The sequence below is a fragment of the Cnephaeus nilssonii genome (genome assembly GCF_951640355.1).
Source record: "Cnephaeus nilssonii genome assembly, chromosome: 16".
Classification (NCBI taxonomy): domain Eukaryota; kingdom Metazoa; phylum Chordata; class Mammalia; order Chiroptera; family Vespertilionidae; genus Cnephaeus; species Cnephaeus nilssonii.
Window position 1 is genome coordinate 8,297,179 of NC_137087.1, and position 21,429 is coordinate 8,318,607.

At 52.4% G+C, this 21,429-nt stretch overlaps 1 protein-coding gene across 3 annotated transcripts; it reads left to right on the forward strand.

Annotated features, from left to right (window-relative positions):
• The first annotated feature begins 917 nt into the window (after positions 1-917).
• CXCL12 (C-X-C motif chemokine ligand 12) lies at positions 918-13,971 on the forward strand. 3 transcript variants are annotated; one of them, XM_079793795.1, is made up of 4 exons: positions 918-1,051; positions 5,140-5,257; positions 5,958-6,044; positions 10,967-13,971. In XM_079793795.1, the coding sequence occupies exons 1-4, from the start codon at positions 991-993 to the stop codon at positions 10,980-10,982; spliced, it is 282 nt and encodes a 93-aa protein (XP_079649921.1). In that variant the 5' UTR covers positions 918-990; the 3' UTR covers positions 10,983-13,971. The 3 variants fall into 3 exon arrangements, with proteins under 3 accessions (XP_079649921.1, XP_079649920.1, XP_079649922.1); XM_079793794.1 differs by lacking the exon at positions 10,967-13,971 and adding an exon at positions 8,634-10,947; XM_079793796.1 differs by lacking the exon at positions 10,967-13,971 and having other exon boundaries at positions 5,958-8,619.
• The last annotated feature ends 7,458 nt before the right edge of the window (positions 13,972-21,429 follow it).

A 21,429-nucleotide genomic window follows, 5' to 3' on the forward strand; every position in this document is an offset into this window, starting at 1 on the left:
GCCAGGGGCGCCTCCGTGCTGTTCTCTGACCAGAAAGGCCAATGCCAGGGGCATGTTAAGGGAGGCCAGAGGGGAAAGAAGAGGGTCCTGCAGGACATTCCCTGGAAAGGGGGGAAAGCACTGAGGTGCACACAGCAATTCCTGGCTCCCATGTATTGCGTACAGAGGCCTTCTCCGTCAATTTCCCCAGCCTTACCCCAGGAACTGTGATGAGCCCATTTCTCAGTTGAGAAGAGAGGCGCAAAGGGCTGAACTTTGTAAGAGCCACGGGCGATCTGCTTTTCTGTCCTTTGGGTGGCACATCTTACCTAGAGCCCCAGTTTTACAATTAGGGAAACTGAGGCTGGGCTAGTAAGCAGTAGCGCTGACTTGGGACGCGAGGGAGTTGCTCTGACTGCAAAGACGGTCTCACACCCTCTGAGGCCTAGCTTTTGGGGCCCCCGCAGGAGGTCACCTCTAGGTCCTGCACCCCAAACACAACACACTCTTAGCTACTGCATCTGATGCAGCCTTCCCTGTCGGCCCCCGCCCTAGGCCCCACCTGGCTTTTCTTTGGTTCTCATGCGGACCTCGCCTTTGCACTCAAGTCTCCTTCTGAACACTGGGAACGACACTCAGCCCTCAGGCCAGCTCACTGCGGGCCTGGCTCCTCACCGCAAGTCCGGCTTACAGAGGGGCCCGCAGGCACCCGCGAAGGCCAAAGGCCTGGGCGCACCGCAGCCCGGGAGCACCCCTGGCGCGGAGGAGAGGTGGCAGGGAGGGGACAGTTGGAGCGGCTCTGCGGACCGGACGCAGGTCCGAGCCCCCAGAGGTCTTAGAGAATTGGCTCCAAGCCCGCCCCTCGCCGCGCGGCCCGCCCCTCCCCGTCCCGCCCGCCCCCTCCAGCCTCTAAAGCGTCGGGCGCGCCTCCCTGGCTGCCACACTTTCACTCTCCGCCGCCGCTCCAGCTCTGCGCCCGGCATTGGTCCCCCGCAGTCACCAGTCCGTGCCATGGATGCCAAGATCGTCGCCGTGCTGGCCCTGGTGCTGGCTGCGCTCTGCCTCAGCGACGGTGAGTGTGCTCGCGGCGGAGGCCGGGCAGGCACCTGGCTCCAGGCTCGGCTCAGGGCGCCGGGCTCCGCGCGGGGCCGCGACTCCTCTTCGTCGGCGCCGCCCGGAGCGGACCCAGTTCAAACTGCTCCCTTCGCGGGCGCGCTCCCTCCGGGCGCGGCGTCCAGTCCCGCGCGCAGCTTAGCGCCGGGCACTGCGCTTTGCACTTCGCGAGCGCGGAGCGGGGTCCTGCAGGATAACTGGTGAGCGCCGCGGGCGCGTTTCTGAGCGGGCCCCGGAGAGGGGTCGGGGACCTGCACCGAGTTGGAAGCCGGCGGGGGCGGGGGTACCCGGCCTTTGCCCATCCACCCCGGAGCTAGTCTGCCCGCGCCCGGCTAGGTTTCCAGAGGCGGGTGGGCTCAGGGGCTGGAGGTGCGATCGATCGGCGGGTGTTGGTGTAGGAAAGAGCTCTTTGCAAATCGCTTGTGGAGGCTGTGCGATCTGGCGCAGCAGCTTGGCGCTCCCTCCTCGAGAGGCCGGCTCTCACCCCGCAGCCACCCGGTACGGGAGCAGCTGTCGGGTTTGCGCCACCCACCTGGCCGCGCTTCCACACAGCTCCACAGCTCCGAGGTCCGAAGCGACGCGCCAACCCTGGGCACGCATCCAGCCATGGCCTCCTGGACTCTTCACGGGGTCCCTCTAGAGAGGCCCTGGGGGTCATCACAGTCGCATTTGCCCATGTCCCCAAAACACACCTGCAGAAATGCGCCTTTGTGCAGCCAGGGGACCGGCCACCTCAGAATGAGCTCTGCAGCAAAGTTCACTCGCCAAGGCCTTAGGCCATTGTGCAAGGTGGTGTCCAGTTTCACCGGGAGAGCTAGCGAGCGAGAGAGCTTTTTTCTTTTGAAGCGTGAGAGAATCTCCCTGTCCTGTCACAGGACACCGCTGCTGCAAACGAAAATAAACTCGCAAAAAAACAAAAACAAAGCCATGTCAGTAAGGCCTTGCTGCCTGTTCTGTTCTTGGCTGCGAAGTTTACAACAGACTCTGCAAAGGGACGAAGGACACTCACTCTGAGAGCTGTGGTGCAGCTGGGGTGTGTGCAGGACCCCGTCCTGGAGCACTCAGCTGGGTTGGGGGGAAGACTCCTGCTGCCCGGTGGCAGGCAGTGGTGGGGGAGCCAGCATGGGCACGGTGAGCGTGCATGCAACTGGACCAGGTAGGGGGGCCTGGGCTGATGGGTTCTTGGCTGACCCCTGGAAAGTGTCCTTTAAAAGTGTAGCGAGTTGCTGGTCAGAGGTGCAGAGGGACCCAGATCAAAGGCGAGTTAAAAAGTTTCTGGGCTGAAACAGCATCTAGGCTGGGATCTCCTCATTGACTCCCCAGGCCCGGGAGGCACTCTGGTTTGGGAATTAACAATTGAATGGTCTTGTGAGCGTCCAGGCGCCACCACACACCTCTCTCTCCAGAGAAACGCTGCTGCCCTAGTTGCAGAAAGGACTGGAATGCAGGGACTCAGGTCATTGAATCCTGGGCATCGCTGACCTGGGGGGACAAAGCCACAGACGCCTCCTGACCCTGGGAAGGGTTGGTCGCTTGCCCCTCTTGGCCGCCAAGTCTATGGTCCTGGGCTCCGGGCGGGTCTGCTTCTCCTCGCATGCCCAGGCCAGGACGCATTTTTCAAAAACTCCTGGGGCCTGTGTACCGATGCCGAGTTCCAAAGCTGCACTCCGCAGATACCCTTGTGCAGGCTCAGGCTTGGGATCCTGCCCTTCCTCCCCTGGCTGACCTCAGCCAGGAAGCTGGTGTTCTGCGTGTCCCAGCTTCCAGGGCTTACACCTAGGGTGGGCCCCGTCCCCAGGCTTGCTTGGAGAGTCTGGCCAGGGCCTGTCTCTTCATTGAAGTGGAAGGTTCTCTGGCAACCGCTCTGAAATAAAGCCAAGGTCCCAGCCCTCAGGAACAGCTGGGCTAACTAACCAGGTGTCTTTCTTGTACATGATGTCACACCCAGAAGAGTTAGGAAAGTTAGGGAAAGTGACAAAAAGCTGTAGGAAAGGACGCAAGTGGACGCAGCCCTGAGTTTTCTCCGTAAGTGCACTTGGACTCTGTCACTTTAAGAAACTATTGAGGCCCTGGCCAGGTAGCATTGGTCAGAACCTCGTCCTGATATGCCAAGGTTACAGGTTCAGTCCCAGGCCAGGGCACATATAAGAATCAACCAATGAATGCATGAATAAGTGGAACAACAAATCCATGTCTCTCTCTCTCTCTCTCTCTCTCTCTCTCTCTCTCTCTCTCTCTCTTCTTCTTCTCTCTAAAATCAATAATAATAATAATAATAATAATAATAATAAACTATTGAAATTCCCCACTTGATAAACAGGCAACTGGGTCCTGGGAGCAGGAATAAGAATTGCTTTGAAGGAACGGATAATCCCAGAGGATGAAGGGAGGGAGAGGAGCAAATGAGAAAGCCTGTGTTTTGAGTCCAGACTAGGCCTGCCCTGCCCTGCGTGGAGCCAGGACACCTCCTTGGACACCGGAGAGCAGCAGCCCCCACCCCCACCCACTGCAGTGCTCATACCATGCACCTTCCAGCTCCCTGTTGCTCCAGGATTGAGAAGTATCCTGGCTCACCACAGCCCCAGCCCCTGCTCAGCTCAGGAGGACCCATGAGAATTCTAGGGAAACCTGGAGGCAGGCTGCTCAGAGGGGGACCTGGCTCCTCCTTCAGCCAGGCTGCCTAGCCCCGGCCCTGGGCTTGCTTTCCAGGTGATCTGGTTACCAGGCAGGACAGAAGGGAGATGTCTGTGCCCCATCAGGGACTTTTTGGGTTTGACCTGGGTCCCTGTGAAGGCTGTTCCGTGCTCTCCTGCACGGCGAGTCCACTGAGCGCTCTGAGCCAGGCTTGTTCCTTCTGTCTCTCAGGATGTTGAGTTTGGTTTGGGGCGGGGGGCTGCTCTTCCAGGACTTGGTGGCTAAATTGGCCACATCATGCCATTTCTCAACTGCTTGCAGCCTTTAGGGAAAAAAAAAAAATTAAAAAAATGGAAGCAGCCCCTACTTTGCAAGCTTTCGTGCGGCTTCCCCAGCTCTCTTGCCCCAAAGTGCACAACTTCAGAACTGACGGGAGGCCTCTGGGAGCCCTGTAAACAGAGCACTTAAAAACACGTCTCCGGACTAAATATTCTCAGACATATACTTAAGCCCTGATGAAAGGATCCACAAATTCAAATGATTCGGGTTATTAAGTAGGGCTTGGATAAAATCTGCAGGAAAAGCCCTGGCAAATCCCCGCCTCCCAGGGCTTGCAATTCTAGACTTAAAGGGTAAGGGTGGGTTCTGCAGGAGCCCTTTGCTAATTTACACTAATGAGCCGCAATTATGGCATTTTGCAAATTGGTGAATTTGCAAACAAAGATGTAATACAGCCCAGGAGGCTGTAGGGTCCCTGCCATGAAAGCCATATTTGACTCCACCCTGACAGTCTCCATGCCTAAGGAGGCCCTTGTCCTGTCCTCTGGGGACTCCCAGGTGGGAGCCAGGCAGGATTCCTTTGTGGCTGCCTGGGCTTAAGGTAAATGAGGCGAGAGGCGGGGGGAGGGGTTCGTGGGGGGCAGTAATCCTAGGAAGTCTGTGATGCTCCTGGGATGAGTCCTGTTCCAGAGGAGGGAGGAGCGCTTGCTAGCGGACCTGGGTCTCAGTAGGGATGACTTTCTCAGTTGGCTCTGGGGAGTTACTTGGCAAAGAATAGCTGGGAACCTCGGTGCCTCTGGCTGAAAGAGGTCTCTCCTGTGATTAACGTCCTTTATCTTAAGAAATCTGAGCAGGGACTGCTTATTGTCATTCTCCCACCCTCCCCCCTCCTAGGGTCCATCTCTCCACAGGTCCTCTTGGCCTCTGGCCCTGGCGAAGTTGAGTACGAGCCCACAGTGCTCACTGTGCTGCCCACGGAGGAGGTCTTTGCCAGGATGCATCAGTGGCTCACCCGTCGCTCTCCATCCTACCATCCTTCTACCATCCTTCCCCAGCTGCACACCCAGATGCATGCGCGTCTCTGAGGCCTGGCGGGACAATAACAAGCAGCCGCATGCTTATTTCCTCTTATAGGGAAGCCGGTCAGCCTGAGCTACAGATGCCCTTGCCGATTCTTCGAGAGCCATGTTGCAAGAGCCAACGTCAAGCATCTCAAAATCCTCAACACTCCAAACTGTGCCCTTCAGATCGTGTAAGTCTGAGCATCATCCTCCGGGAATGTTGCATCTACTGGGCACAGTGACCCCTAACTGGCGGACTCCGTGAAGCTAGAGAAATGGCACATGCCAAGTGTCCGGCCTTGAACTTGGCATAAGTAGAGGCAGCTGTTACTAGCACAAGGCCTTTGAGTGCAGCACCAGGCAGGAGTTTCCAGAGCCACCCTTCAGTGCCCTCCGTGCCCACAGTAGTCCTGGCCTCTTCTTTCTAAGCCTCTTCCCTCTGGCACAGGAAGTGGCCGTGCCTCTGGACTAGAGAAACACTGGCCTCCCCAAAGTTTGTGCTCCAGTTCAGGCCTGGCAGACACAGAACTAGCCCACAGTGGCACCCAGATTTGACCTTCCATCCACTCTGCCCCTAGGCTTACTTTTACTTCTGTCTTCAAGATGATTCACCGAAACAAAAATCTGCTGTTCCTCTCCAGTTACCCTCAAAGGTCCCATCCCCTTGCAGATAAAGTCCTACTTTTGTGCCCCTCCATCTGGCCACAGGCTTCTCGAGTGCCCTGTCTCTTTCTCTTCCTTCTCAGGCTCTGTGTTCTGTTTCCCTCAGATCCCAGCCCCAGTGATTCCTATGGGGAATCTGCCTCGCCAGCACCTGGCTCAGGGGGGGTCCCACGTGGGTGGCGGGTGAGCAGGCGCGCAGGTGCACCCCCGCCTCTCCTGTCTTTGCAGGGCCAAGCTGAAGAACAACAACAGACAAGTGTGCATTGACCCGAAGCTGAAGTGGATTCAGGAATACCTGGAGAAAGCTTTAAACAAGTAAGCCCAACAGCCAGGAAGGACTTTCCACTAGAGCCACTGGAGGAAAGCTAAAACTGTGTGGAAGTCCTGAGCGGGCAAAGGTGTGGGGAGGCAGGCCTGCGTGGCGAGGGCCAGGTGTGCTCGTGGGGCAGCGCGTGGGCCTGGGGCCGGGCGGGAGGTTTGCCCAGCATGTAGACACCTGCATTTATAGCCTATGGTACGATATCACAGCTTATATCCATTCACCCGGACCCTTGCACATTGGCTGTTTTACAGCTGGGGTTTTTCTGAGAAATTGTATTATCGCCACAGCATTTCCCACCAGTCACTTGCCCTGTGATCATCACAATCATCATCATTCTCGTTATCCTTTTTAAAGTCAATGATTACTTAATATCTGTATTTGGTTTGCTTTGGATTTTTCCTCTTCTCCCCTGGGGAGTCTGGGCACAGTCAGGTGATGGCCAAGCATGGAGCTCAGCAAAGTGGCCTTCCTCCAAAAGCGGAGGCATGGAGGGAGACGGGGGCCCTGGTGGGGCGCACCCCTCCTGGAATGAGGGCCCAGGGCAGGCCTCAGACACTGACCACACTAGACAGCTGCCAGCGCCTCCTCTTTCAAGCGCAGTGCATGGGCCTCTGGGCTCCACACAGACGCCATCACTGGGGACTGTGCCCAGAGGACCCCCTCCTGCCATTCCCCGCCTCTCTCTCCTGCCACAGCATGCTTTCACCTCGCTCCGCTCCGCTCGCATTTCCCTCTGCTCTGCTCGGGGAGGAGGGTGACCCTGGGGCTGCGGCCCGCAGCGCCCTCCTCCCCGTGCCCTCCCTCCTGCTCAGGCCCTCTGTGAGAATCTGCTCCAGCCGCCCCCAAAGTGGGGCTGGCCTCCCAGGGCGGGGACCCCATGTCCCCCCTTCCCATGAGAGACAAGTCTCTGCAAACTCAAATGCAGTTCCAATCGGAGAGCTTTCTTGGAGGAACCTGGTTTCAGTGATTGCCTCTGAGGCACGTGTGCCCCGAGGCGCTGCACATGCTGAGTTTTCTGAAACCCGAGGTGAAAATTAAATGAATGAATGAGCCTCTTACCACTGACTCCTGCTGCTGAAGCCACAGCAGCTCAATCCGAAATGCTGGCAAGGTGAAATGTCCACCCATGAATGTGATCCACAGACGGGCCTGGTGGTGTTTGTAACGTTTTGCAAGGCATTTTTTTTTTATATACGTATTTTTGTGCACACTTTTTTAAACATTTCTTTATAAGACAAATGTATTTCAGAATATATTTATACTCAAACAATTCCTACGTTTGAAGTGAGCCATATGAATGTCAGTAGATACATTTCTCTATTATCTTAAACTACTGGCAGTTTGTAAAGAGATACATAGAAATGTGATGGAAGCTTTTTAATGTTGGCCACAGTGTATTTTTTCCACTTGTACTAAGATTGTATCGAATGTGACATTATATGCACTAGCAATAAAATGCCAATTGTTTCATGGTACAAGCATCCTACTGTATGTGGGAATTTATTGTCCCGAAGTAAACCCGTTAGCTGTTAGACACGGAGCTCTGACACGTTTCCCGCCTTCGTGACGCTGCGCCGGCCGCGGGTCAGGTGCCGTGGGTCCCTCCGGCCGAGTTCCCGTGTGAGTACCAGCACTTGGGCCTCGCTCAGGAGCACGTGACATCTGCGACTCACGTTTTTGCGTTTGTTTTTTTTTTTTGTTTCGTTTTTGTTTTTAACCCAATGGAAGCAGCGGTGCTAGTTTTCTGGAGAATAATATTGGACTCACTAATTCCTCTTCCCCTTCCTTCTCCTCGGTTCTCCTAACATCCCCACGTAATCTCTAGAGACTCAACCCTTATAATATCCAGCTCTCACATTTTCCCATGTAAAACTCCCATCCTTCCAGCCCCTGGTTAATATCAAGCTTTCCCAGGAACAGGTGGCCGTATCCCATAAATCATTAAATACCATTCAGCTTGAATCATTTTAATGTGACAGTCATGAGCCAGTTGCTCTAATAAAATTCTGCTAACCAGCTCTCTCCCTCATTCTTCAGACCAGTCTCAGCCATGCCCAGGGGTCTCCACGGGCGTCCGGGAAGGAGAAGGTGGGCTCTGCTGCCTTCTCCCCTCCCGGAAGGCCTACTGGACCCTGGCTCCCGCCTCTGATGTGCAATGCAGAGATTTTTAAGTTAAACGGAGAGCTCAGCTCTGCACTGGGGAGGAAGGAAGCCTGGGAAAGCAGGTGGGGGGAGACAGAAGATGCAGCCCAGCCTGCCCCTGGTTAGTCTTCACACCCTGTGAGGTGTGAATTCCTTCCCCACTGCCAGCCGCAGGCAAGGGCGGGAGCCAGGGTCACGTTGGCAAATTGGCGATGGCTCTACTCAGTTCACAGGTGTGGGGAAGCCTCACATTTTTGTGAATCAAGGCAAATGTCTACTTTACTTCAAAGAGGTACTGATGGACGGGGCCTTGCCCAGGGGCCTCCAGGCCTGAGGACTGAGTGGCACCAGTCCAGGGGCCAGTGTTTAAGTGTTGTGCAGAGTGAGGCAGACTCTTGTTTATTTCAACGTCATTAATGGTTCTACTAATTTTATCTAAGGGGGCGCAGAGAAGAAAAAGTGGGGAAAAAAGAAAAGATAGGAAAAAAGAAGCGACAGAAGAAGAGAAAGGCTGCTCAGAGGAGGAAACACTAGTTTCTGCACCTGGAGCTGGACCGCAGTGCGCGCTGTGCCTCCCTCCCAGCGCTTTGTAAATTGGCTCTACCCTCCTCCAGAGCAGACCCTGCCTCGGGGCCGCGCTCACTCCGCGGGGAGCGCGCTCTGCCATCGCTGTGGCCACGCTGGCCCTGCCTTTTGTGCTTACTGAGACCCTCCCTGGTCTGCTAAATCCTGAAGACAGTAGTCGTGCAGAGACTGAGGTTGGGGTCCGGGGCGTGGAGACCGTGCTCAGGACTCTCTAGAAGAGCCCGGGACTCTCTCTAGAGTGGCCTGGGTCTCCACCATCCCCCGGGTTCCTAAGCCTCCCTCCTGCCCTTCACTCCCTCCCTTAGAAGGCCCCTGAGCACTCCGGGCTCCCGGCTCCGCACACCTCCAGGCTGCTCCTTCTGAGACCAGCGTGCGCCTGCTGGCCACCACCCAACGCAGTCTGCTCGCCCGCGCGGGCCCAGCCAGCGGGGGGCCCGGGCCTGTGCCCTCTCCTTGCTGCCAGCGGTGCGGCCCAGCCAGGCCTTCTCGGGGCAGAGCCGGCCTGGCCCTTCCATTCGAGGTGATAGCGGACTCCTGTGCCCGGGTCCCTTGCCTGGCCCTCACCCCTGCCCCCGGGTGGACTTCCCCAGCCCCTGCCCAGGCCGGGCTGTGTGCGGCTGCCCCTCCAGGCTCAGGTGGGGCTCTGTATGAAGTGCTTCTCGGCGCGCCGGGTAATTTATTTTGTGGATTCCTGACACGGGTCCGGCGGTGTGGAGGCACTTTGTGAAGGGCCGGCAGCTCTGGGGCTCCTAGCTCCGCTCCCCCTCCTCTGGTCTGGAAGAGTCTCCGTGACCCCGTGGTTAGGTTGCAGGACACAGCTGCCTCAGTTCTCACTCCTGGGAAATATCTGCTTAAAGAGACAAGGTTTAAATTCTAGAACTTCGCCCTCCCTACAGAATTATGTCTGAGATTTCTTGCCAAGTCTCTCTAACTTGGACCGGAAGGGGGGTCAGGGGGGAGAGCAAGGCCCCGATGTCAGTACTGCTTTGACAAAGGATGCCTTGCCTATCTGCCCTTCTCCCACTCCCAGAACACACCCCACACCCCACACCCCACACCCCAGCCCCCCGTCACAGTGTATCACAGGGATCCAGACAGACGCAGGGGATGGAGGGCATAGCCGATGGATTTCAGGAGCAGAGAGCTCAAGGCCCCTGTGTGTCAGCCTCCCCTGTGTCCCAGTGCTGCGCCCCCTGCTGCTCTAAGGTGCCCCTGGTGGTCACAGCTTCCTTCTGCCACTGGAGAGGCGTCCTTGCCATCCTTTCAGCTGGCAAAGTCTCCCAGCCCCTCCCCCGTCGCCAGCCCTGGGGTGGTCGGCCTGTGCCTGGATGCGTGGAAGCTCACATCCTATGACACCCACCCCCTCCTGCCTCTGAGGGCATCTGGGTGTCCCCGGACAGAAGCAGCAGCCGGCCCGGTCGGGGGCCTGGCGGGGCTCTTCCTAATCTGCACATGCGCCAGCGAGACCGAAGAGCAGGCTGTGCCTCACGCTGTCCTGGCTCTTTCCACGGTGGGAGCAGCCACCTCTGCCTGGGGAGGGCGACAGGTCCTCCCTGAGACAGGCGAAGCTGCCCTTCAGCAACAGGTCAAGCTGTGGCCAGCCCGAGGCGACAAGCCAGTGGTCAGGGGGACAGTGCCCCTCCTGTCTTGGGCAGTGGGGGCTGCGGGGACTAAGAGAGCTGGCCCAGTGTTGGGACCTGCAGGCCAGCATCGTCCGGCCGATACACGACCCCACTGACCCTGGGCTTCACTGGGTCCGACAAGCAGGCATGGCCCCGGCCCCGCGCAAGGGGCCTGGGTGGCTGGCGAAGAGCCGAAGAGCCGGGCCTCCATGCCGAGCCGGGCTGACCCTGGGCAGTGCCCACGTGTCTGCCCCAGGTGAGTGGTGTGTGAGGTCTGCAGTGGGCGAAGGCAGGTGCCTGCCCCGTCCTGTGGCCTCTGCACCGGCCTGGCTCTGTGCTCCTGTTCATCTGCCACGATCATGCTTCTGCCCGTCTGTCCTCTCCACCTCCCACCTTCCCGCCACCCTGTGCTTCGCCATGGCCATGCTGTCTCTCACCGCCCTCCCCTCCCCAGGGCCTCGGAGGGAGGTCAGGAGCCGCCGCCGTGGTGGGCTGGGTGCCTCATGCGAGGCCGGGCCTCTGCGGGAACCTGCCTTAATGGTGTCTCCCTCTCTTCTTGTTAACAGGAGGTTCAAGATGTGAGAGGCGCAGGCTGGGTCAGCGCCCAGGAGGCCTCCCGGGGGGAGGCCGGGCGAAGCCAGTGCTAGGAAGGGCCCCGTGGCCTCCTGGCGCAGCCGGCGGGGCCCAGTGCGCTCCCAGGGCTTGGTTTTGCACAGTTTACCTTACTTTCACCATTTGATTATGTAGCAAAATATATTCGGATTTTTTGTTGTTTTGTTTTTTCATTTAGCTCAATTATCCAATGTCACTGGTGACAAATAGGAACTTAGACAAAAACCATTATTTTATGTGCATTATTTTATCTGTGCCGTGGAGCCCCGGTCTGACTAGGGTCCCTGAGTGTCGTATGCCTCTGAGCTGCACAGGCTGGGACCCCAGGCTGAGGGGCAGAGCCACCGGAGGGTCAGGACCCATCTGCACAGGCAAACCCCAGCGAAGGCGGCCACAGGGGGCGGGAGGCAGTCCTAGAGGGCCAGGCAGGGGCTTCCCGGCAGGCAGCAGGAGGGAGGCCAGGGCGGGGCCTCATCCGCGCTCTCCTCTCCATCTCATCACGCTCTTCGCATCATCCTCTCTCTCATCCATCACCATGTGCATCTGAGACTGTCGTGACCCGGGAAGGACTCTCAAGACAAAAGCTTTGTTTAAACTGGGCATCAAGAAGCAAACCAAAGTACCTTCTGTTACCAGGTCCTGGGAACGCTGTGCGCATCTGTGTCTACTTTGCCGTATTGTCTGTTGTCTGATCCTGTTTTCTTGTTCAAAGCCGTGTCCTCGGTGCTGCCCTGTCAGCTCCCCACAGGCAGAGGCTGAGGGAGAGGAGCTGCCCGGGGCCTTGAGCCCGGCCCTGGTTAGGGCTGCCGTAATGTGGGTGGGGTGGCCTTGTTTTCCCCGCGGAGCACAGAGCCGTGGTGGATGGACGGAGCCCCAGGGAACCCAGTGTGCAGCCGTACTGACCCCCAAGGACGCGGACCCTCAGCGTTTCTAAAGGTGGGATAGCTCAGAGCTACAGGCAGTGTGTCTTTATTGGGTCAAGCCAGCGTTGTTTTGAGAATAACAGAAATAACAAGACAAGAATTCTTATCTTGGCTTTGAAAACACAGTCCATAAGATACTTCATCCTGGGTATTTTTTTTCCTGATTAAAGCTAACCTCATCGCTTCTCCGTGGGGCAGCCCATCATGCCTTCCCGGCCTGTGGCCTGGGCTCCTCTGCTGCGTCTGTTACCTTTGCGTCCGGGAGGCCCACCCCGGCCTCCCTCTTGGACGGGACGAGTGGGAAGTTGGCTAAGAGCCCTGCTGTTTGACATGTTTCCCTTTACTGAGGGCATTTTGTGGAGTTACGTTAAACAACTGAAAATTTTCACTTTTTAAGAAGGGAGGCACTGAGGGGGTTTTGCTTGCTTTGTTTTTTATTTGGTCTCACTAATATGTTCCCCCTTTGATGGAAGATCCAGTAAAGTCTTTAAAATTAAAAAAGTGGGAAAAAAGAAGGCAAAACAAGGGGATGTATCAATTGGCAGGCCACTGCAAACAGCAGGCAGAAAGGACATGACAGGGCAATGATTTTGAATTGGAGGTGGATTATAATAATGACCTTTGGATTATCAGTAACAGGTGTTAGGCATTTCCATAAGTATTTCTTAAAGGTGACTCTTCATGATACAAAGCCATTCCACCAACCAAACAAGTATTCACATCCTCCAAGTGGCTGCCTTCTACTGGGAACATAGAGTGTGGGGCCTTTATTAGTTATAAGGGAGACGGGACTGGTTTCTGAACCCTCTTTTAAAATGAACCTGTCACTACAGGGCTCCTGAATTACACATGAAATTATTGAATTTTCAGCGGAGGCTCATTTTCTAGGTATTTAAAAATATTTCCAAGATATTTAAAAATCTCATGGAAAATTTGGAAGCATCTTCCCCTGGAATCGATGAGCCAGAGCCACTAAACCCAGAAGTCAGGGGAAATACGCCGCTAAATCTTGACTACAGTTAAATATACAGTCATTTCTGTGTCTCCTGACAGGAGGGGACATAGGTGAGAGTAGAAACTGCAGGGAAAATTATTTGTGTAACAGTTTCTGTACCTGCAATCCGCTCCTAAAAGGAGACTTCCCAGCTAAAGCACATACGCGTTCAAATAGTCCCTTTGCAAAGGAAAGGCTCTCCCTCTTGCTTTCAAAACTCAAGTGCATCAGGTGATCAGGGTCACCCAGCTGTTCCTCCAGGCCCAGCGCTGCTGCTCCCTGACCTTCCCTTGGGCTCAGCCTAACCTCCAGGGCAGCCCTTCCCCGCCGGCCTCTGCATCACGTGGGGTGAGCTCTGGGGACGGGCTCACATGTGTGCTGTGTGTTGGAACCTGAATCTGTGCCACGTGTTGTTTGTACTGTTCTTTGTCCTGCTCTGGCCAGGTGCTGAGAACCCAGCGAGGAGGCTCAGAAGGGGCCCTCTGCCTGTCTGAGCAGAGGGCCTGGGTAGCCGAGGCTGCTGCACCCCTGTGAGTGCAGAGGGGGTTCGAGTGCACCTTCCTTTTCTGAAAACGGCCTGGTGTGGCCAACGGGCTCCCTCACCGGGACGTCACCACCCTTCTCAGGGACGTGCCCTTCCGCAGCTGGATGAGAATTGGGGGGTCCTCGCCCCTCTACACATCTTCTCTGACCCTCTTCTGAGGGAACCCACCCCTGGAACCACCCATGTCCTCTCAGCAGACCACTGACATAGCCGAGTTGAAAAACCCCCCAGGGAAGTCCTTAGTCCCCAACCTCGCTGGACTCTCAGCCCTGAGCAGGGATGGGTTCAGTGTCCAATGTGATGAATACTGTATCTTGTTTTGTTTGAATTGCATCTCCCAGATAATGTGAAAATGGTCCAGGAGAAGGCAGCTTCCTGTATGCAGTGTGCTTTCTTAATAAGTAACAATTCCTTTTGAGAAACAATGTCTACTTTCATATCCATGAAAAGATGTACTGTGTATGCACTTATAATTGTTCTAATAAAGACACGTACTCAAATGCAGCAGCCGACCGGCTTGAAAATTAGTATTAGCGTTTGGAGTTTTCCGGACTTGGTTTTTCTCCCTCAGGCCCCAGGGGTATGTAATTCTAGCTGCAGTGGTTAGTGGAAAACAGGCCATTGTAATGCTAAGCATGAGCCGGAGCTCTGGGGGCTCACCTGCCCTCCTAGTCCACTGACCCTGAGCTGGGAAAGCTGCACCCTTTCCCCCGGTGTCCTTGGCTTTGCTGGAAGTCCTTCTTAAAGACGAGACAGCCCTCTGCTCCAGGGGGGTGGCTTTGGGCGGGGGCCCAGGTGTTTGCTGACGGCTGTGGGAAGGACACCTCCACCCTGGGCTTGTCAGGCTTTAGTGGGAGACAGACAGAGGCCCGTCCCTGAGGGCCCTGCTGAGGACCCCGCCCCTGAGCCTTTCGGTCCCGCACAGGGGCCCTCTGAAAGCCAGGCCCTGATTCTCTTGTGCACTACCCAGCACCGTCCCGAACCCTGCGCAGGGCTGAGCCTGAACGGCAGGGCTCTGTCCTCACAGAGGTCAGCCCTTTCTCACTTTCTACAACATTCTCTCTGGTCCACAGTCAGCCATGCTGGAAAGGGGAGGCCCACACAAACACCACCGACGTCTGAGTCCCGGTCGTTCTGTCCTCCAGACAAGAGAGTCCCAGGCTCAACCTGACTGCAGCACCACTGAGCCCAGATCCTCCCTCCTACGTGTAGGGCGACCACAGTGTGGTTGTTACTGTGCAGATGGACTGACTGGAGGACAAGAGAAGGGTGAGAGGAGGCCACAGTGAGCCGCATCATGGGGTCCTGAGACAAGCGTGGCTGTGAAGGCGAGTAGGCCAGGGCTGGAGTCCTGCTCTCTGCTCACCCTGGGATTTGAGACACACCCCTTGCCTTTCTAGCTACGACCTAAGTAAGCTTAGTAGCACCAGGAGACGTGAGGGTTAGACTGGACAGTGTGCATGGCAGCCATTCTCCCCCGTCTCAGCCTGCTGTCCCCCAGGGTTCACCACGCTGGAATCAGTCCACACCTGCCTCTACTTCCCTTGAAGCAAAGCTCAGACACCAACTAGCTATGAGTGATTCACCGTGAGCTTCTCACGCTCAGGACAGGTGGGGAGAAGTCTCTTGGTTGGGGTTTGTAGGTTCCCGAAAGCCCGTGCCGTGCTGGTCCACACACTCTACCCCTGTTCTAACTCTAGGAATGAGCAATCTCTGGGTTAACTTTTCAGAATGATGCCGACTCTTCACAATGACGTAGCATCCTTTATAATAAAGAGCTAATATGCTAATTAGACTGAACAGCGGAATGACTGTTCAGAGGACCTTCTAGACAAAGCCGGGGGCTGCGAGGGCCTAGCCCCTTGCATGAATTTCTTGCATCGGGCCTCTAGTTAAAAATAAAGTCCCTGGTCTTTCACGCCTGCATGGCTGTTGCCTTTATTAGTCAGCTGATAGCTGCCATGCCAGACCTGTTCTAGGTGGTGTGGAGACTGCACTGGGCAGGACAGCTTCCTCCCTGACTTCATGGACCTTGCAGTCAGGGGGCTGGACCTACAGCTCAGGGAGCATTTTCCTAAAGCATGCTAAGGGGAGGCTGATGGCAGAGAAGCTAAGATGCCATCAAACCCTGCTGAAGCTGAGCCCTGAGAGAAGGTTCTTTTGGGGGTGACCTGACCCCCAGGGACTGCCAGTGAGAGCCCATGTGAGGCCGAGCTCTGAGTTAGAACCAGGAGTTTCTTGGAGCCCAGTTTTCTGTCCAGGAGCACAGAGCTGGGGTTCAGACCGCTTCGGGGCCCGAGGCTTCTCTGCTTATAGCTGAGACCTTGGATAGGGAGGTGAGGGGTAGTAGAGATGGAGGAGCAGAGGGAGCTACAACTGGATGAAATGGGTTTGGAGAAAGAAGTGGGGATGAGAGACCTGTTAGCTCCGGAGGGAGGTGAGATGGGGCCGCCCACAGGGGAAAGAAGTGGCTGGGAAGGTCCCTTGAGTGATCCAGCTCTATGCCCTTCTCTTGGGGTCTGTATATTCTAAACAATTCCTGCTTGAAAGCTAAAATGAGGATTGCTGCTCATTGCACCCACATAACCACACGAGGGGCAATTAGGCGGGCAGAGTGGACAAGGCGGGTGGGGCAGAATGAGGCCATGGGCTGGTGCACACAGTTATATTGGAGACTTCCTACCCCCTTTCCCTGCCCAGCCTCCCCAAGGGTCTTTTTGCCAGTTCTCTAGGTTTCCATTGAACTCCAAGGAAAGACCATTCAGAGATGTGCCTGCTCTGCTGTTAGGATTGATAAACGATCAGAGGCATCCCCTCCCCATAAAAGGTACACAGATTCAGTTTAGGGCCTAGATGCTCTTCCCCCCTTGAAGGGACCCACCAGCACCAACCCAACTTGCCCAACATCAGTTGTGAGATGGCTGGGCCATGGTCAGCCTGTGGAGTGCTCTGACCCAGCTCCAGGTGTGTGGAGGGGTCACGGGGTCTGCCCATGGGCTGTGCATCCCATGAGGAAAACAAACCGGGACAAGCAGTTATGGTACGTCCATCCCTGGGGCACCCTGCCAGGCTGTAAGCGCCATACTGTCTTATTGGGGATGGGGAGCTTTATTCCCAGTGCCCTGAAGAGTGCTTGTCTTGGTGGGGGCTTAATCAGCATTTGAGGAGCAAGCTGATTCCCCAGGTTGAGAGGCATCCACAGGCCCTAGGGAGTCAGCCACCCGGCAAGCCGCAGCCAAGCCCTGGTGCTCCTACCCGACGCTGGAGCTGCTCTCAGATTTCAAGGAGGTCGCTTCAGGAGTTAGCATTTCCTTCAGAGCAAATGAGTTGCATCTAAACTCTTGGCCCATGAAACTAAACAGAAACAAAGCAGAGTGAAACCCCTAAATGAAGCCTCTTACCCTCCTGGCCCTTCTGTTTCTCCTGTGAACAGAGGGGGAGTGAGGAGTGGCAAGAGGTGCTTACGGACTGGGAGGCTCAATGGGAGGAGCCCTGGATTGTAGCGAAAGGGAGTATCTGCTCATTGCTGGGCGATCCATCCCTGTTAAATCTAACTCAGTCACTCTACTCCGGCACCTGTACAGCTGACAGGAGCTCAGGAAAAGTGAATTCATGACACTCACCAGAAGTGCATCCTCAGTGCTGCCGGGATCTGAACACACAGCCCCGTCTCATTTGCTCCTCTTTTAGGTGCTCATTGCACACTTTCTTCTCTCTCTCTGTCAGAGCCACAGCTATTTTTGTTAATTTTTTTTTTTAGAGAGAGAGGGAGAGGGAAAGAGAGAGAAACATCAATGTGAGAACAAAACATTGATCAGCTGCCTCCTGCATGCTCCCCACCAGGGATCAAGCCCCAACCTAGGCATATACCCTAACCAGGAATCGAACTGGCAACCCCCCAGTGCACAGCATGATGCCCAACCTGGTCTGCCTTCTATGTCAGAATAAAAGAAAGTCATAAAAATAGGATTTCCATGGACTTCGCCTCTCATCCACTGTCTGTTCAATCTGTATCCGCCGTCTCTGCCGTCACCCGCATGAGCGCCGTGGTCCTGGCCACCCTGCACTGGGAAGTGGAGCCCAGGACGCCTCACCTTCCCAAGGACATCGCTCCTGATCCCCCTCTCTCCATCACCAGAATTATTATTATTTTACTTTCTATTTCAACACACTAACATGCATATCTCCCATCAAAAGTAAAACAAAGTAAAAATAAAAAGTCCTAGTCTCTATCCTTTTTTTCATTTTTTTATTAAGGTATTATATGTGTACATATCTTACCATTGCCCCCCCACCCGAATCGCATACATGCCCTCACCCCCCAGAGTTTTGTGTCCATTGGTTATGTTTATATGCATGCATACAAGTCCTTCGGTTAATCTCTTATCTCCCCCACCTCTCCCCAACCTTCCCGCTGTAATTTGACATTCTGTTTGATGCTTTACTGTCTCTGTATCTATCTTTTTGTTCAACAGTTTATAATATTCTTTATTATCCATAAATGAGTGAGATCATGTGGTATTTTTTGTTCATTGACTGGCTTATTTCACTTAGCATAATGTTCTCCAATTCCATCCAGGTTGCTGCAAATTGTAAGAATTCCTTCTTTTTTATGGCAGCATAGTATTCCATTGTGTAGATGCACCATAGTTTTCTGATCCAGTCATCTGACGGGCACCTAGGCTGTTTCCAAATCTTAGCTATTGTAAATTGTGCTGCTATGAACATAGGGGTGCATATATACTTTCTTATTGGTGTTTCTAGTTTCTTAGGATATATTCCTAGGAGTGGGATTACTGGGTCAAATGGGAGTTCCATTTTCAGTTTTTTGCGGAAACTCCATACTGTTCTCCACAGTGGCTGCACCAGTCTGCATTCCCACCAACAGTGCACGAGTGTTCCTTTTTCTCTGCATCCTCGCCAACACTTGTCGTTTGCTGATTTGTTGATGATAGCCATTCTGACAGGTGTGAGATGGTACCGCATTGTTGTTTTGATTTGCATATCTCGGATAATTAGTGATGTTGAGCATGTTTTCATGTGTCTCTTGGCCTTCCTTCTGTCTTCTTTTGAAAAGATTCTATTTAGGTCCATTGCCCATTTTTTTATTAGATCATTTATCTTCCTTTTATTAAGTTGTATAAGCTGCCTGTAGATGTTGGAGATTAAACCTTTATCAGTGATAACATTTGCAAATATGTTCTCCCATAAAGTGGGCTTTCTTGTTGTTTTGTTGATGGTTTCTTTTGCTGTGCAGAAGCTTTTTATTTTTATGTAGTCCCATTTGTTTATTTTCTCTTTAGCTTCCATTGCCCTAGGGTCAGTATCAGTGAAGAAGTTCTTTCGGCATATGTCTGAGATTTTGCTGCCTGTGGATTCCTCTGGTATTTTTATAAATTCCTGTCTTATGTTTAAGCCCTGTATCCATTTTGAGTTTATTTTTGTGTATGGTGTAAGTTGGTGATCTAGTTTCATTTTTTTTTTGCATGTATCTGTCCAATTTTCCCAACTCCATTTATTGAAGAGACTGTCTTGACTCCATTGTATGTTCATGCCTCCTTTGTCAAATATGAATTGAGCATAGTGGTTTGGGTTGATATCTGGATTCTCTATTCTATTCCATTGATCTATATGTCTGTTCTTGTGCCAGTTCCATGCTGTTTTGAGAACAGTGGCTTTGTAATATAGCTTGAAATCTGGTATTGAGATCCCTCCTACTTTATTCTTCTTTCTCAGGATTGCTGTGGTTATGCAGGGTCTTTTTTTTTATTCCAGATGAATTTTTGGAGAGTTCTTTCTAGGTCTGTGAAATATGCTGTTGGTATTTTGATGGGGAGTGCATTGAATCTATAGATTGCTTTGGGTAGTATGGACATTTTAATGATGTTGATTCTACCAATCCATGAACATGGTATGTTCTTCCATCTGTTTACGTCTTCCTCTATCTCTTTTTTCAGTGTCCTGTAGTTTTCCGCATATAGGTCTTTTACCTCCTTAGTTAAATTTATTCCTAGGTATCTTAATTTTTTTGGTGCGATGGTAAATGGGATTGCTTTTTTAGTCTCTCTTTCTGTAAGTTCACTATTGGTGTATAGAAAGGCCATAGATTTCTTGGCATTAATTTTGTATCCTGCTACTTTGCCGAATTCATTTATTAAGTCTATTAGTTTTTTGATGGAGTCTTTCGGGTTTTTTATGTACAATATCATGTCATCTGCAAATAAGGACAGCTTTACTTCTTCTTTTCCAATTTGGATGCCTTTTATTTCTTCTTCTTGTCTAATTGCAATGGCTAATACTTCCAGTACTATGTCAATCAGGAGTGGTGAGAGTGGGCATCCCTGTCTTGTTCCTGTTCTTAGGAGAAATGCTTTTAGTTTTTGCCCATTGAGTATGATGTTTGCTGTGGGTTTATCATATAGAGCTTTTATTATGTTGAGGTATGAACCTTCTATTCCCACCTTGTTGAGAGTTTTTTATCAAGAAAAGGTGTTGGATTTTGTCAAATGCTTTTTCTGCATCAATTGATATGACTATGTGATTTTTATCTCTCAATTTGTTTATGTGATGTATCACGTTTATTGATTTGCGGATATTGTACCATCCTTGTATTGTTAGGATAAATCCTACTTAGTCATGGTGTATGATCTTTCTGATGTACTGCTGGATCCGATTCGCTAGAATTTTGTTGAGGATTTTGGCATCTATGTTCATTAGGGATATTCGCCTGTAATTCTCTTTCATTGTGTTGTCTTTATCTGGTTTTGGTATTAGGGTGATGCTGGCTTCATAGAAGGAGCTTGGAAGTGTTCCTTCCTCTTGAATTTTTTAGAATAGTCTGAGGAGGATAGATTTTAGTTCTTCCTTGAATGTTTGGTAAAACTCTCTTGTGAAGCCATCTGGCCCCGGGCTTTTGTTTGCAGGAAGCTTTTTGATGACTGCTGCAATTTCTTCCATACTTACTGGCCTATTGAGCTGTTTAGATTCTTCCTGATTGAGTTTTGGAAGGTTATATTTTTCTAGGAATATGTCCATTTCCTCCAGGTTGTCCAGTTTGTTGGAATAGAGTTGTTAGTAGTATTTTGAAACAATCCTTTGTATTTGGCAGGGTCTGTTGTTATTTCACCTCTTTCATTTCTGATTTTGTTTATTTGGGTCCTCTCTCTTTGCTTCTTGGTGAGCCTGGCTAGAGGTTCATCAATCTTGTTTATCCTTTCAAAGAACGAGCTCTTGGTTTTGTTGATCTTTTATATTGTTTCTTTGGTCTCTATGTCGTTTATCTCCGCTCTGATCTTTATTATTTCCTTCCTTCTGCTTACACTGGGCTTTTCTTGTTGCTCTCTTTCTAACTCTTTGAGTTGTAGGGTTAGGTAATTTATTACCATTGTTTCTTGTTTTTTTTGCAATAGGCTTGTAGAGCTATGAACTTCCCTCTCAGGACTGCTTTCGCTGTGTCCCATAGATTTTGGATTGTTGTGTTTCCATTGTCATTTATTGCCATGATGTTTTTTATTTCTTCCTTGATGTCTCTGGTAACCCAGTCATTGTTTAATAGCATGCTGTTTAGTCTCCATATGTTTGATTTCTTTGGATTGTTTTTATTGTAGTTGATATCCAGTTTTATGCCTCTGTGATCTGAGAAGATGCTTGATATGATTTGTATCTTCTTGAATTTGGAGAGACTTTGCCTATGTTCCAACATATGGTCTATCTTTGAAAATGACCCATGTGCACTTTAGAAGAATGTATATTCTGTTGCTTTGGGGTGAAATGTTCTGAAGATGTCAATTAATTCCATCTGGTCTAGTAAGTCATTTAGGATTGATGTTTCTTTGCTGATATTTTGTTTAGAGGATTTTCCAATGGTGATAGTGGGGTATTAAAGTCTCCTACTATGACTGTATTGCTGTCAATCTCTCCCTTGATATCCTCCAGGAGTTTTTTTTATGTATTTGG

Bases quoted from the DNA above. Each gene is read 5' to 3' on its own strand.
- CXCL12 (XM_079793794.1), top strand. From the start codon at position 991: ATGGATGCCAAGATCGTCGCCGTGCTGGCCCTGGTGCTGGCTGCGCTC. The intron at 5,258-5,957 runs GTAAGTCTGAGC...CTGTCTTTGCAG, and splicing joins AACTGTGCCCTTCAGATCGT to GGCCAAGCTGAAGAACAACA. The intron at 6,045-8,633 runs GTAAGCCCAACA...ATTTTATCTAAG, and splicing joins CTGGAGAAAGCTTTAAACAA to GGGGCGCAGAGAAGAAAAAG.